General features: G+C 31.5%; 1 protein-coding gene across 4 annotated transcripts in view; it reads right to left on the reverse strand.

Annotated features, from left to right (window-relative positions):
* LOC124532269 (estradiol 17-beta-dehydrogenase 11-like) overlaps positions 1-15747 on the reverse strand; it is a 40152-nt gene that overhangs the window by 2157 nt on the left and 22248 nt on the right. For all 4 annotated transcript variants that reach the window (XM_047107080.1, XM_047107069.1, XM_047107098.1 and 1 more), the window contains 5 exons: positions 5727-5886; positions 2451-2602; positions 1605-1782; positions 981-1166; positions 374-556 (listed from right to left, as the gene is read on the reverse strand). In XM_047107080.1, coding sequence (XP_046963036.1) covers positions 374-556; positions 981-1166; positions 1605-1782; positions 2451-2602; positions 5727-5886 — 859 coding nt within the window. The remainder of the gene's footprint in view (positions 1-373; positions 557-980; positions 1167-1604; positions 1783-2450; positions 2603-5726; positions 5887-15747) is intronic.

The following is a 15747-nucleotide window of genomic DNA, read 5'->3' on the forward strand; positions in this document are numbered from 1 at the left end:
AACGTAAAGTAACAGCCTGTAAATTTCCCACTGCTGGAATAAGGCCTCCTCTTCCATTAAGGAGAGGGTTTGGAACATATTCCACCACGCTGTTCCAATGAGAGCAGAGATGGCCCAGTGGTTAGAACGCGCCCATCTTAACCGATGATTGCGGGTTCAAACCCAGGCAAGCACCTATATATATGTGTGCTTAATTTGTGTTTATAATTCATCTCGTGCGCGGCGATGAAGGAAAACATCGTGAGGAAACCTGCATGTGTCTAATTTCAGCGAAATTCTGCCACATGTGCATTCCACCAACCCGCATTTATGGCTACATTCCAAATAAAATATTTAAGGATATAAAGGAAGAATCGCAGGAAGGTCCGCTTACCTGATTAATATAATAAAGAGAGCTAGGTATGGTAATCTCGTGGTATTCTCTTCGAACGGCATCTACGATGTGTTCAACGGCCTCTTGAGGTGAAAGGATCTTCATCAGAGAGGGGAACTTAATCTTCGGGTTCTTGCAGAGACCAGTGTCCACAATGTACGGACAGATGCAGGTCAGTTTGATCTGGAAGAATAGGCGATACATGACTACAAAATTCCTATGCCTTTCCTTGGTATGATTAAATTTATTTATAAGCACACCATATGTATGTGGGAATGGCGTGTGATTGCGAGGGAGTAAGCGACCGAGAATGTAAGAGTGAGGGTATAACAGTGTGTGATGACAACGACAACATGAGAGAGATCTATGAAGGTGTAAGCGAGAGGAAGGGGAAAGAGACACGATGGCGGCACGACGTATAAAAGTGTAACGTAAAAATTTGTAAATTGGAAACTAATAATAAAAGTTGTTGATATTTCGTGGTTTCTTCCAACCCCACATCCCACAAATTAGGGGCTCGTTCGGGATTTGAACCCGGGACCTCTTGCACACAAAGCGAGAATTATACCCCTAGACAACACATCCCACATCTATAAGAATAACTCACTCCACTAAAATCTCTCGGGTCCTCTCTCAATTCTTCATGCACAGCTTCCATCATGCCCCGCACGGCGAACTTAGTACCGCAGTAGGGCACCAAGTTACGGAGACCAATAACTCCAGCCATGGACGACATAGCTACTATGTGCCCGTGGTTACGTTCCATCATCGCGGGGAGGAAAGCTTGGAGAGTCTGAATACAAAAGAAGATCAAAGCTATAACTTAAGCTAAATTAAGTTTAGTATTTTAAATAAAGTGAATCACCACTTTTTGTTTCAGCTTAGAAATATATGAAAATGACAATTACAAATACTTGTTGACTTACAGTCACGATATACTACATGCCTATATGATTAAATGTAATTTTCAAATGTTGAAAATAGTATCTACAGAATTTCTTGCCGTTTCTTCTCAGAAGAATCTGCATTCCTAACCAGCGCTAACAACACATAATGTAGTTTTTTAAATGACTATTTAAATGTTCTTGTAAAAGCCTACTTGAACATTGATTGATTGATTTGATTTTGAATTACAATTTAAATTTAAGTATACAGTTGGCTACTTTAAAATATAATGCTGTGGATAAAATTCATAGTTAATTCCAGGAAACTTCTTTTCCAAAGTACTTACCCAAAGATGTGCCAGGCAGTTGACTTCGAAGGCAGTTCGGATCTCCTTCTCGCCAGTCTGCAGCAGTGGCTTGCAGGGCATTATGCCCGCGTTGTTGATGAGGATCGTCACATCACCCACCTCCTTGCGGATCTTCTCTGCCATTTCGTTGATCGATGTGCGGCTTGTTACGTCACAGCTACGGACGAGATAGTTTAAATACATTGAAATGAATAATGTCAATAAATGTATGTGTAGGTATATACCCATTTATTTTCCAAGTTTTTCGAAATTTGGGTTCACAAATCACCTTAAGCTATAAGGCTAGGGAAAAACGTATAGATGGGATCTTAAGTATAATTATCAATTAATTTCCTCTCTCTGCAATAAGACAAGCATTTAACAAGCAGCAGAAACATTGGGTGTAATTATTTTTGCATACGTAAGGATTAGGAAATGGTTGTTCCAAGAAACATAAATCAAGATGTTTAATAATGTGCGTGAACATTAATTTAAGCTACTTTCGTTTTATGAAACATACTCGAATATAGTATTCAGGTCAATCTGCAGTTAACAGTAGTTACGGATTTCCACATCCGAAGATGTCGGATGTCTGAACAAAATCGAAGGTTTAACAATTATGTATGTCTGTAGGTATTACGATTTGATAATAAATATTAACGTTAGCGTATATAACATTTCTGTAAACATTAGATAATATCATTCATATCGACATTAACTATTTTATTCATTTATCCTATACCTATAATAGCATAGAATAAAATTAGCTTCCTCTCTCTCTCCCTCTTTCTATCTATCTAATTCGTTCTAAATCCAATTGCTAACTAAATAAAAATATCAACTTACAGATAACTATGCGCTTTTCCCTTGCTATCCTTAATCATTTCGACGGTCTCCTGGTTGCCTGTGGGGTTGATGTCCACGCATACGATGGTGCCTCCGAGTTTAGCGAAGCTCAGCGCCATCTCTCGGCCCATACCGTGGCCGGCGCCTGTGATCTGCCAATTGTAAAGTAATACATATAAAACCTTAATTTAGACGGAAGTTCTCTTTAATCTAAATGCAATTTTATAATGCAACAAAATCAAAAGTAATACGTTAAGTAACTTTATTTATACCACACGTCCATATTTTCAACCGACTTCCAAAAGGAGGAGGTTATCAATTCGTCTGTATTTTTTTATCCATACAGGACGTAAATTTGCGTCAATATTTTTCAGTTTAAAAAATAACTAAGTAGAGAGTCAGTGAATACTATAGTGCCTTGGGGATCCTTCAGTGATTCATAGTTGAACATCTATTTATTCATAACGTTATAAAAAAATTAATAAAATTTTACTATGAATATGAATTCAGGCGATAATTATTTAACCTTTGTATCCAAAATAAACCCCAATGACAAGTGATTGCTTTGAAGGTTACCAAAAATAGCTTGTTTTTGTAAAATATTTTATTTAAATGCAAACGAGGTTAATTGTTATATTGCTTCCTAAAATATTATTTTTTAAATTAAAAAGGCATTTACTATTTTAATTTTTCAAAACAAAGTGAGAACTGTATTAATGATTGTGTTAGAATTTTATCTACAATTTGTAACTCGATCTGATTGAATTTAAAATAATATTATCACTCTCTGATGTGATAGGGCTGATCTGATCCTGTTGGCGGCACTCTTTTGTACCGAGACATACGTTCAATGAACACAGTCGACAAGCATATTCGCTATATCTGCAAGAACACAGTCTCGATCCTTTAGCATAGACAACTATGTCTATGCTAAAGGATCAAGGAAGTATGCGGTATGTCATGTAGTTCGGATTTCGAAACAAAACAATTTGATTGGGAGATCCAATGATGTTCTTAACTGAAACTAGCTGATTACAATTATGTCAACCTCATCGTCATATTGAGATTAGATGTCAACACACGTTTATTGGTTTCGAAATAGTTTAAAGATTGTGTGCAACAAAATAAGTATTATTGATTGCTAATGATCGGCGTTTAGCTATTTGAAAACCGAACGTTTCTCAACATACATTATTTTATAGTAACGTATTCACGTTACTAGTATAGGCTTATAACCAATTGCATTGAGGCTAAAATGCAAAGATGTCACTAAAGCTGTAATGCCATTTATGTATGTGATGTCATTAATAAGGCTATTTGTACAATTTATACATGAAAACAGCTTTAGTTGCTTTCTCGTAATTTGTTGCAATTTTTTGTTCTTATTTGCGTAAACTTTTCGATTTTGTAAATGGACGCTCTGCTTTTCTCGGGTTTTTTTACTATGTTAAAGCATCAATGTGTCCTAAATTTTCATTCGCACGTTCACGTGATAGATTTACCCAATATAAGTCATTTGGAGAGATGAGTTGTTTTAAAGAAAACTGACCAAATTTAGAGTTCTCTAATTACTTGCGATTTGAAAACTATTATTACGTTGTAGAAACAGACAGAGTGCCTTATAGACAAAATGTAGGCTTTCATATTTCATAAGAGACTTTGTTTTGACTTCACTTTAAGTGACCTAGTGTCTCTTTAAATTTTTAGGTATAATAAGGTTTTTGGAATATTTTTGGGGTTCGTTAATACCTAAAAATATTAGTCTCAGTGTATGAAAATTACTTAAAGATAATAATATAACCAAAAGGGTTTTAGGATTCGCAGTACCGATTGTTTTTCACCATAAGCATTTTGTATCCAGCAGTAATTCATAGATTATATTTATTCGATGATGTATTCATATCATTTTCTCTTAATGTACTCATATGTATTGTACTAAATTATATAAATTGTATTCGTAATTTTTATATAGATTCGTATAATAATATAAATTGTTATCATTAATAATGCATGTATGTATGTATGTAATTTACGTTATGTATATTAATAATGTATCATATAATGACCTCTGTCATTTTAATGTTAATGACCTCGGCGCTGCGAGGCGCATAATTATGTTGAGCAATAACAATCGCTTTTACATATCAATATAAAATAAACACTAACAAAATAATTTAAATGCGTGCAAATTGTCAGATTACCATTAAAATTCGACCTTGAAATTTAACTTTAATCGCGTTCCAAGAAGTTTCACTTAAAAATAAATAACCTCTTCTGTATGCATGTATACTTGACTTTCATTTACAAACAATTATATACATATAAACAATGATTAATTACTTTATATGCCTAATCAAAATAAACTCTGAGACATTTTGTAATGTTGCTTCACATTCATTTATTCCAACTTGAAGTGTTCAGTACGTATTAAATATACGTACATATGTGTTGATATATCATAACTCAGTCATAAATGTTTGTAAAAATAATCAATCAATTAGGTAACTATAAATGATGTTGAATGTTTGATTACGATATATTAATGTCGAAATTTATTGCAATCTAGTGTACAAACTGTAAAAAGAATTGCAATTTGCTCATTGGCAAAAGGGTATCTGATCCATCCATTCAGTGGTATCCAGAAAGCGCTAGGAATTACTCAAGATTTATCTAGAGATTTATACTTATACTAACGGCTTCGCACGGGTGCAATACTGATACTATATATTCTACAGAATTTGTTTATTTACGACATCGCATTAAGTACATCTTAAATTATCAGTGTTCTTTATTATATAATAAAATGGACTATATAGCCCATGTATAATATGGAAAAACTTACCTCATCCATCAAAATCCGTTGCGTAATTTTAAAGATCAAAGCGAACATACGAACAGACAGCGGTAAGCGGCTTTGTATTGATATATGTTATACTATGTAATGATATTTTTGAGTCGAGATGGCCCAGTGGTTAGAACGCGTGCATCTTAACCGATTGATTGATGATTGCGGGTTCAAACCTAGGCAAGCACCGCTGATTCATGTGCTTAATTTGTCGTTATAATTCATCTCGTGCTCAGCGGTGAAGGAAAACATCGTGAGGAAACCTGCATGTGACAAATTTCATAGAAATTCTGTCACATGTGTATTTTACCAACCCGCATTCGAACAGCGTGGTGGAATATGGAATTTACAGGCTGTTGTTATTGTTGTTGTTGATATTTTTAAATAACATGAAAACACAATTATGTAAATATAAATGAATAATAACTTACAAGTATAATTTCGCCCTTAACGCTCTTAGGTTCTGGGGGCACGAAAAACTTATAAATGCTGTAGAACCAGGTCGCGTACATCTTGACGATGAGCACGATCACCTCCAGGGTGAGCACTACGCCTTGGTAGATCTTCATGCTGATGCCTTGCTCATCCGTCCTGAAAAAAAAACGCTTTAAATAATATGCTTAAAAATATTTTGAAGCAAATACGCATTTATTGGGAGTAGTTATAATTCACAGTACTCCTTGCATAATTCTTAAACCGACTTTTATATATAAATAATCAATTAAATGTTTGTATTATCACTAATTTAAGTATTTGCTTATGTTATATAATTTGAGGCCTAAAATATGAATAATAATCGATCGTCAGTAAATGAACGTCTGCTGTTTGTCCTGTACGATGTATGTTCACGCAACGTTTATCAGATATAGTTTAAACTTTGTACAGTCGTAGTCGTCGTTTGCATGAATGTTTCCGATCTAGTTTTATCAATGATAGTTGAACTGTGAGTTGTAGAAAATATATATTTTTTTTATAATTAATTAACGGAGGAATGAGGGACATATTGTGAGGAAGGTATGGGCATAAATGTGGATGGATATAGAGGAAGGGGACGATCAATGAATCGATGGATGGATTGTGTGAAAGAATATATGGCTGGAAAGAATGTTACTTGTGAGATGACGTCAGATATGAAATTATGAAAGAAGGAGACATGTCGCGCCGACCCCAAGTAAATTGGGATAAGGATGAAGTGAGTCTTATGAAACAAAATCTATAAAATAAGATTTTTTTATTTGTTATAATTTTATTTAGGACTACCGACCGTCTAATGAAATTTATTCCCTATATCACCAATTGACATAATAAACAATACCAAACACATATTATGTCCAACCATAAATATGCAATATAAATATACAACAACAATTTTATGTCCTTTATACATGTAGTTACATTTGCTCATTCACTGTTTACTGAACAGTTTTACTAATTATTGTCTTTTGATGACGTGGATCTCCTCATTGGTTCATTTTAATGATACTCCTCAATCCATACAATATTTGTAAATCTTTGTCTTAAAAAACAAATACCAAGAATGTCCTAATTTATGAACAAATTTCGCAACTGTATATAGATGGTAATTTGATTTGCAGGGAACGGATTGCAAGATCAAATCGATACATCGATACCGCAGACCACATAAGGTGACTTGTGACGGATGATGACATATTTGATTTATTTATTAACTGACGGGATAATTCTTCATTTTTATCAGCCTTAGTTTATCATAAATTATACGTAATAGCAAATTTTCTTTTTCCAAATATTTTTTTACCATGTTGCTACTATTTTCCTACCTATTATGTTGTTATTTATATACGAATGAGGAGCTCCTCAAGATAAAGTAGCTATTTCATGAAATAGTTTTACTTAAAAGTGAATGCATCCGCTTATTTCAATTACACAAATTTGACCATGTCTCAGAAATTCGACAATTAAAGCAAGGCCTCTCGCCTTCGCTGAAATTTTGTGTTAACACTTTAATTAAATGTCCTCAAATTAGTTTATCCTTTTCTTTTTTTATGTAATTTGGACCAAATAATTGCGCCTCTGATGGACACCAATCCAGAGACTTTGGTGCTGTAAGAAATATAAACTTTCATCGCCAATATGCTAATACTCCAATACGCCAACAAGATTTGATGATATTTTGGGAGTTTAAGGTTATACCGATATTTACACTAGCTCACTTATATTTTACACTGGAACACAACAATAGTAGACTACCTGATGAGTAGCTAACCTACCCAGGCTTGTACAAAGCCCTACCAGTACATTTTTATATAATATTTAAATCGCTCAAGGTTCCTTCTTACAAGAGCAATATTTTGGCCAATACTTTTACCGTCCTTGCCGCTTGCTTCTGGATCTCTCTTCCTGTTTACATTTACCTACCTCAACAATTTTAATATTAAATATTTTTAACTTGAAATGAAACTGCATATTATGCTTTTAAGTTAAACGTAAATTGAAGTCAATATCTTTTTAATTATATTCGGTAGGTACGTATGTATATTAATGTTATTTAAACCATTTTGTTTTTAAATCATTACTCTTTATAAACCTATAGTTACTTCACACGTTATGTTACTTTTAGGTTTTCCGCCTTTTTAAATAAACAATATTGACAAAATATGAGGGCTAGTTCATATTTTAACCAGAGGATCGGTTCGATTCAACGGGAAAATGCTGCTAGCTTTCTTACCAAAATTCCACGCTACCATAATTTTTACAATAAATAATTTTAATTTATATTGTATTTATGTGCCCTTAAAAGGCTTATAATTCTCATGAAAATAAAGATGAAATCATAATAAACATAATTTATTTTTATTAAATATCTTTTGTTTGTTTTTTGTTTAGATTTTTGTAAGTTTTTTTTTGTAAATTTGCTAAATATTTTAGGTACATAGATTGTAAATGTAATAAAGTTGTTCCTCAGCAAAATTTTAACAAAATACAGAAATATAATTTAAATAAAGCAAATATCACTGCAAAATACTTTCAATGTTAAAAATAACAATGTTTTTACACCTTCCTTTTCGATTGTTGATGGCATTGTACCGTCCAATTCTGGAGCGAGTTTTGACCTTATTGTGTCATTGTCGGCTGTAAACTTATTTAGCTATAAAAAAATTCAAGCACAATTTACCCTGCGAGGGGGCACAAAAATCTTGTAAATGCTGTAGAATTGGGTTGCGATGACCATACTAAGCCTTGTAGACCTACAAGCTAATTACTAAATGCCTTCTCTAATTCGTAATTGTATTTATACTATAATCTTAAAAAGGCATCATTTTAATCCTGCAGACAACGGTTAATGTTCATACATAATTAAAACATAAGACTACTAATCGAACCAAACATCATGAAAGATTACCAGCTCTTAAATATGTCAATAGATTTTTATCAATATTTTTATCGTCTTAGACTCGCATTTTGTGTGAAATTAGGGGTGTGCTGGTGTGAAAAACACGTCAAAAAGAAAATCATAGTATAGAAACTTCTTTATAAAAATGTTTATGCATGAACTGAAAGATAAGAAAGCACGGAATTATGTTTATATTGCAATGTTGGTATGTATCATATTAAAAACATCGTGACCTTGGCAAGTTTTAATAGTTGATATAGAATTTCAACTAACTATAATAAAAAAACTGACGTCATACCAGTCTAAGGTCGACTGGTTGTGATCAATTTTGATGTAACTCCGTTTCTATGAGGTCTCTGCCTGTATTTGATAATTTTTCAAGTGATGTGTAGAATAATGAATATAAACAAATAGCAGCCTTGTTAGGGTCATGATCAGGTCATGTAAATGAAAATATGTTGTTACATGCGAGAATATCAGGTTCATTGAGGAGAAAAGGAACAAGAACTTCGTGTGTTGATGTATGTGTAATATTATTATTCGTGGTAGTTTTAATCGTAAATTAATGATTCAAGAGTACTCGTAAAAGCCTACCCAAATGAAGTACATTTCGATTATGATTTATAAAACGCAAAGCCTAAAGCGGTATGTCAAACACGATGAAGATTTTATCAGAAATTTATATTGAAAAATAAACTGTTACACTTAGACTTATGATTTATGAATTTAATATAAAAATATTACATGCATTTATAAATATTATCCTTTCCATTACCCAAGTGGTTTACTTTGGAGACATATATTTGGTAAGAAGTTCGAATTTTCCAATATTTGAAATATGGAATTCGGTATCCAGATATCTGTTTTCAACCGACTTCAAAAAGGAGGAGGTAATCAATTCGTCTGTATTCTTTTATGTTTTTTACCTCATAAATTTTCACTGGGTGAACCAATGTTGATATTTTTTTGCTTTGCAGCTCTTGGCTAGCTTGGTTTTATACGCTAATATACTGGGTCAATCAAGGGACTCGTATCTCTTTCCTTTGAGTGTTGAGACGCGTGCCCATGGCTGACACCGGCTCTTAATATAAAAATAATTGTAACTACGATATATAATCGTAAATCGACTTTTAAATAGTCTAATGTTTTTCATTTCATTTTACTTAGTACTCTAAAAAATATTTTGAATATGCAATTATTTTTGTTACTTTTTAGTGCTTAATAATTTGTTTTAAAATATTGTTTTGTTTGAAGTCGGTTTTTATTTTTGTTAAAATGTTTATTTATTGAGTCTTCAGCCAGATGTATTACAATACATATTTACTACAATGTTAATTTATTTCATCCATAAAAGTGACTTATTACGAGCTAATTACAGTACTTAACCGTCAATAAAACAGATCGCAACGACTTGCGGTTTCATTCGCACGTGTGATTGGTGATGCCGATCGAATACCTACTCAAATTATATCTATTTACATTTACGATCATAAACTACGACCAATTTATCAGCACCATTTGTATTTAAAAGAAATACAGGCTTATCTCTCTTAGCCTTGTCTCGTTATGCGTTCTGCGTATGCATTATTAATTCAATATCTATTCGAAAGTAGAAAAACATTAATAATTGTTAATATTAGCTAAGTGGTAGGGTTTTGTATGAGCCCTTATGGGTACCTACCCATAAGGGCTCATACACTACCACTCATTCATCATATATTCTATTGCCAAACAGCAATACTGTATTGTTGTGTTTCAGTTCGAAGAATGAGTGTGCTAATGTAACAGACACAAGAGATGTTGTATCATAGTTTTCAAAATTGATGGCGCATTGTCGATGTTAGTATTGGTTATTATTTCTTATAGCGCCAATGGTTATGGGACTATGATTAAAATCTCAATCAAAAAAATAATGTTAGTAGTTGACAAGTCCAAACGGCCATATAAAAAGTTTTCATCACACTTCCCTATCTTCATATTAGCCAAACTAGTGTCAGTCATAACTCAGAGTCGATTATCAAAGGTGCTCTATCGACATGCTGGAAGTTACCATTGACGTTAATAATTAATTCTTATTCTAGAAGCTTCTAAATATGAAATTACTTATAAATAAATCTATCGAAACTCTATACGTCCTTGCCATGCGCATGAATCGCTGGCGCGTTGCAGTCAGCAGGAAATAAAGTACATAATTACACTATTATGATACAAACGATTTTTTAACGTATAACTTGTACACATACAATGTTTTCATCACGCAGGCTTGATACATTTAGAACAGTCACTGGTTTTAAGTGGCTAGCTCATTCAAAGTGCTATCGTGTACTGGTCTCGCTTGCGATACTATACACGTGTAAAAATACACATTCTTGGTATGTATATTTGTTACTTGGGTTCATATAAAAAAAACAATGATTTATTTCAAAATTAAACCACTTTTCTACAAAAGATAACTCAAGTTTTCTTTAGGTAGATTAATTAATTTGAAACAAAACAATTTTCAATTTAAGAATAAGATTCAACCATAGCAAATATTATTATATGTAATTTATTAGCGTTATGATTTTTGCGCAATATTATTATCATTGTTTTTATACCTGGCTAAACCTGATAAAAAACTTAATCATTTGTCTTGATAATATTATTTAGAGAAATAATAAAAAATATATACTAATTTCTTAGCGACCTTATAATTTTCTTAAGGATTTATTTAATATTGCTTAATCGTATCGTGATATAAAATCGCAATAGAAAAACGTATAAAAATATATATATTGTATCGTTAATTAATAATGATTGTTCTTGAAACAAAAAAGCATCAATTAAACAATAAGGGAAAATCAATTTAAACAAACAATCCATTACAATTATGGATTATACAGTTACTAAAAATATTTCTTAATATTTATTTAAACAGATAGTAAATTTCGTATATATTTTTTCAAATATGTGCAATTCTTAAACATTTAGATTGAAATTATATCTCTCGTGTACGAGTATTAACCATTATACATAATTGTATACGCGTATTGTGTTCACATGTCCCAGAAATATATCGGCATAGCTGAATAATTTCTTACCAGCAAACTTAGATCGCAGATATTGTAATCTAGTATTGATATTTTCCGCAATTTAATAATTGTTTATTTGATATATAATTGATTTATTAACATAAGAATTAACAACATTAAATGCCTAAATATATATATAAATATTAACTAAAACTAGTTACTGTATAAATCTTGACCGCGTGGAATGGTGGTAAGAATGCTTGATTTATTTAATATTTGATTGATTTCTAACATTATTCTCACTATACCAGATACTGCATTAATATTGTTTACAAATATTGTACATAGGTGTCTTGTTTTTTGTTTGTTTTTGTTTTTTTTTTTTACAATCCTAAAACAATTTGTTGTTTGATAATTTAATTTAAATGTGTGTGTGTCAAGTGTAAGTCATGACTGACTTACACTTGACTTTCAGCTGACTTACACCAATACACAGACACCTATGTACAACATTTGTAAACAAGTCTTGTTATGGATATCATACATATTCAATTGTTATATAATAATGATCTATTGTAGAACTCATACATAGACTACAGGTACTTCTAAATTTGTGATCTATAGTATCTTATAAGATCCTTACTTGTAAAGCTTGATATCATCGCCTGACTTTAGAAAAAAACTAATTATAAATTTGGTATATAAAAAGACATTACAAAAAATATGGCATTGAATCTATGAATTATTACTCTTAAATATTAAAATATGCAGTTTAACGTTAAAAAAAGAGAAACGGTTTTTTTCCATATTTCTTTGTTTTAAAAGGGTTAATTCCATTTTCTTGTTAAGATACATTATCAACATGTAGGTACTCTCAAAAATATGAACTATTATCTAGTCTGATTTCTAATGTGATTGATTGATGGTGATTTTACGCCGACTTCGGCAAAGGCGGAAATTCTAAAATAATGAATCTTCTTAGTATTTACAAGATAGACTGAAATCAGTGAATTCTGATTCCCGAAAGTGAAAACTGGAATAGCTGGACCGATTTTGACGGGACTTTCACTTTCAGATAGCTAATGTTACAAAGAGTAACTTAGGCTAAAACAAAAATAAATTAATAACAAGTACAGTACAGCTAGTAAATCACTTAAATAAAAAAGCTATACTCGCACATGCATAAAAGCATATAACATATATATGCAGACGAATTGAGAACTTCCTCGTTATTTTATTCATACTAAAATCGTACAATGTATCTGACGGCAATGGGATCGTGTCGGAATATTAGATATTATCCTTTCCATTACCCAAGTGGTTTACTTTGGAGACATATATTTGGTAAGAAGTTCGAATTTTCCAATATTTGAAATATGGAATTCGGTATCCAGATATCTGTTTTCAACCGACTTCAAAAAGGAGGAGGTAATCAATTCGTCTGTATTCTTTTATGTTTTTTACCTCATAAATTTTCACTGGGTGAACCAATGTTGATATTTTTTTGCTTTGCAGCTCTTGGCTAGCTTGGTTTTATACGCTAATATACTGGGTCAATCAAGGGACTCGTATCTCTTTCCTTTGAGTGTTGAGACGCGTGCCCATGGCTGACACCGGCTCTTAATATAAAAATAATTGTAACTACGATATATAATCGTAAATCGACTTTTAAATAGTCTAATGTTTTTCATTTCATTTTACTTAGTACTCTAAAAAATATTTTGAATATGCAATTATTTTTGTTACTTTTTAGTGCTTAATAATTTGTTTTAAAATATTGTTTTGTTTGAAGTCGGTTTTTATTTTTGTTAAAATGTTTATTTATTGAGTCTTCAGCCAGATGTATTACAATACATATTTACTACAATGTTAATTTATTTCATCCATAAAAGTGACTTATTACGAGCTAATTACAGTACTTAACCGTCAATAAAACAGATCGCAACGACTTGCGGTTTCATTCGCACGTGTGATTGGTGATGCCGATCGAATACCTACTCAAATTATATCTATTTACATTTACGATCATAAACTACGACCAATTTATCAGCACCATTTGTATTTAAAAGAAATACAGGCTTATCTCTCTTAGCCTTGTCTCGTTATGCGTTCTGCGTATGCATTATTAATTCAATATCTATTCGAAAGTAGAAAAACATTAATAATTGTTAATATTAGCTAAGTGGTAGGGTTTTGTATGAGCCCTTATGGGTACCTACCCATAAGGGCTCATACACTACCACTCATTCATCATATATTCTATTGCCAAACAGCAATACTGTATTGTTGTGTTTCAGTTCGAAGAATGAGTGTGCTAATGTAACAGACACAAGAGATGTTGTATCATAGTTTTCAAAATTGATGGCGCATTGTCGATGTTAGTATTGGTTATTATTTCTTATAGCGCCAATGGTTATGGGACTATGATTAAAATCTCAATCAAAAAAATAATGTTAGTAGTTGACAAGTCCAAACGGCCATATAAAAAGTTTTCATCACACTTCCCTATCTTCATATTAGCCAAACTAGTGTCAGTCATAACTCAGAGTCGATTATCAAAGGTGCTCTATCGACATGCTGGAAGTTACCATTGACGTTAATAATTAATTCTTATTCTAGAAGCTTCTAAATATGAAATTACTTATAAATAAATCTATCGAAACTCTATACGTCCTTGCCATGCGCATGAATCGCTGGCGCGTTGCAGTCAGCAGGAAATAAAGTACATAATTACACTATTATGATACAAACGATTTTTTAACGTATAACTTGTACACATACAATGTTTTCATCACGCAGGCTTGATACATTTAGAACAGTCACTGGTTTTAAGTGGCTAGCTCATTCAAAGTGCTATCGTGTACTGGTCTCGCTTGCGATACTATACACGTGTAAAAATACACATTCTTGGTATGTATATTTGTTACTTGGGTTCATATAAAAAAAACAATGATTTATTTCAAAATTAAACCACTTTTCTACAAAAGATAACTCAAGTTTTCTTTAGGTAGATTAATTAATTTGAAACAAAACAATTTTCAATTTAAGAATAAGATTCAACCATAGCAAATATTATTATATGTAATTTATTAGCGTTATGATTTTTGCGCAATATTATTATCATTGTTTTTATACCTGGCTAAACCTGATAAAAAACTTAATCATTTGTCTTGATAATATTATTTAGAGAAATAATAAAAAATATATACTAATTTCTTAGCGACCTTATAATTTTCTTAAGGATTTATTTAATATTGCTTAATCGTATCGTGATATAAAATCGCAATAGAAAAACGTATAAAAATATATACTTATATTGTATCGTTAATTAATAATGATTGTTCTTGAAACAAAAAAGCATCAATTAAACAATAAGGGAAAATCAATTTAAACAAACAATCCATTACAATTATGGATTATACAGTTACTAAAAATATTTCTTAATATTTATTTAAACAGATAGTAAATTTCGTATATATTTTTTCAAATATGTGCAATTCTTAAACATTTAGATTGAAATTATATCTCTCGTGTACGAGTATTAACCATTATACATAATTGTATACGCGTATTGTGTTCACATGTCCCAGAAATATATCGGCATAGCTGAATAATTTCTTACCAGCAAACTTAGATCGCAGATATTGTAATCTAGTATTGATATTTTCCGCAATTTAATAATTGTTTATTTGATATATAATTGATTTATTAACATAAGAATTAACAACATTAAATGCCTAAATATATATATAAATATTAACTAAAACTAGTTACTGTATAAATCTTGACCGCGTGGAATGGTGGTAAGAATGCTTGATTTATTTAATATTTGATTGATTTCTAACATTATTCTCACTATACCAGATACTGCATTAATATTGTTTACAAATATTGTACATAGGTGTCTTGTTTTTTGTTTGTTTTTGTTTTTTTTTTTTACAATCCTAAAACAATTTGTTGTTTGATAATTTAATTTAAATGTGTGTGTGTCAAGTGTAAGTCATGACTGACTTACACTTGACTTTCAGCTGACTTACACCAATACACAGACACCTATGTACAACATTT

This window comes from Vanessa cardui, chromosome 1, assembly GCF_905220365.1.
Source record: "Vanessa cardui chromosome 1, ilVanCard2.1, whole genome shotgun sequence".
NCBI classification, from domain to species: domain Eukaryota; kingdom Metazoa; phylum Arthropoda; class Insecta; order Lepidoptera; family Nymphalidae; genus Vanessa; species Vanessa cardui.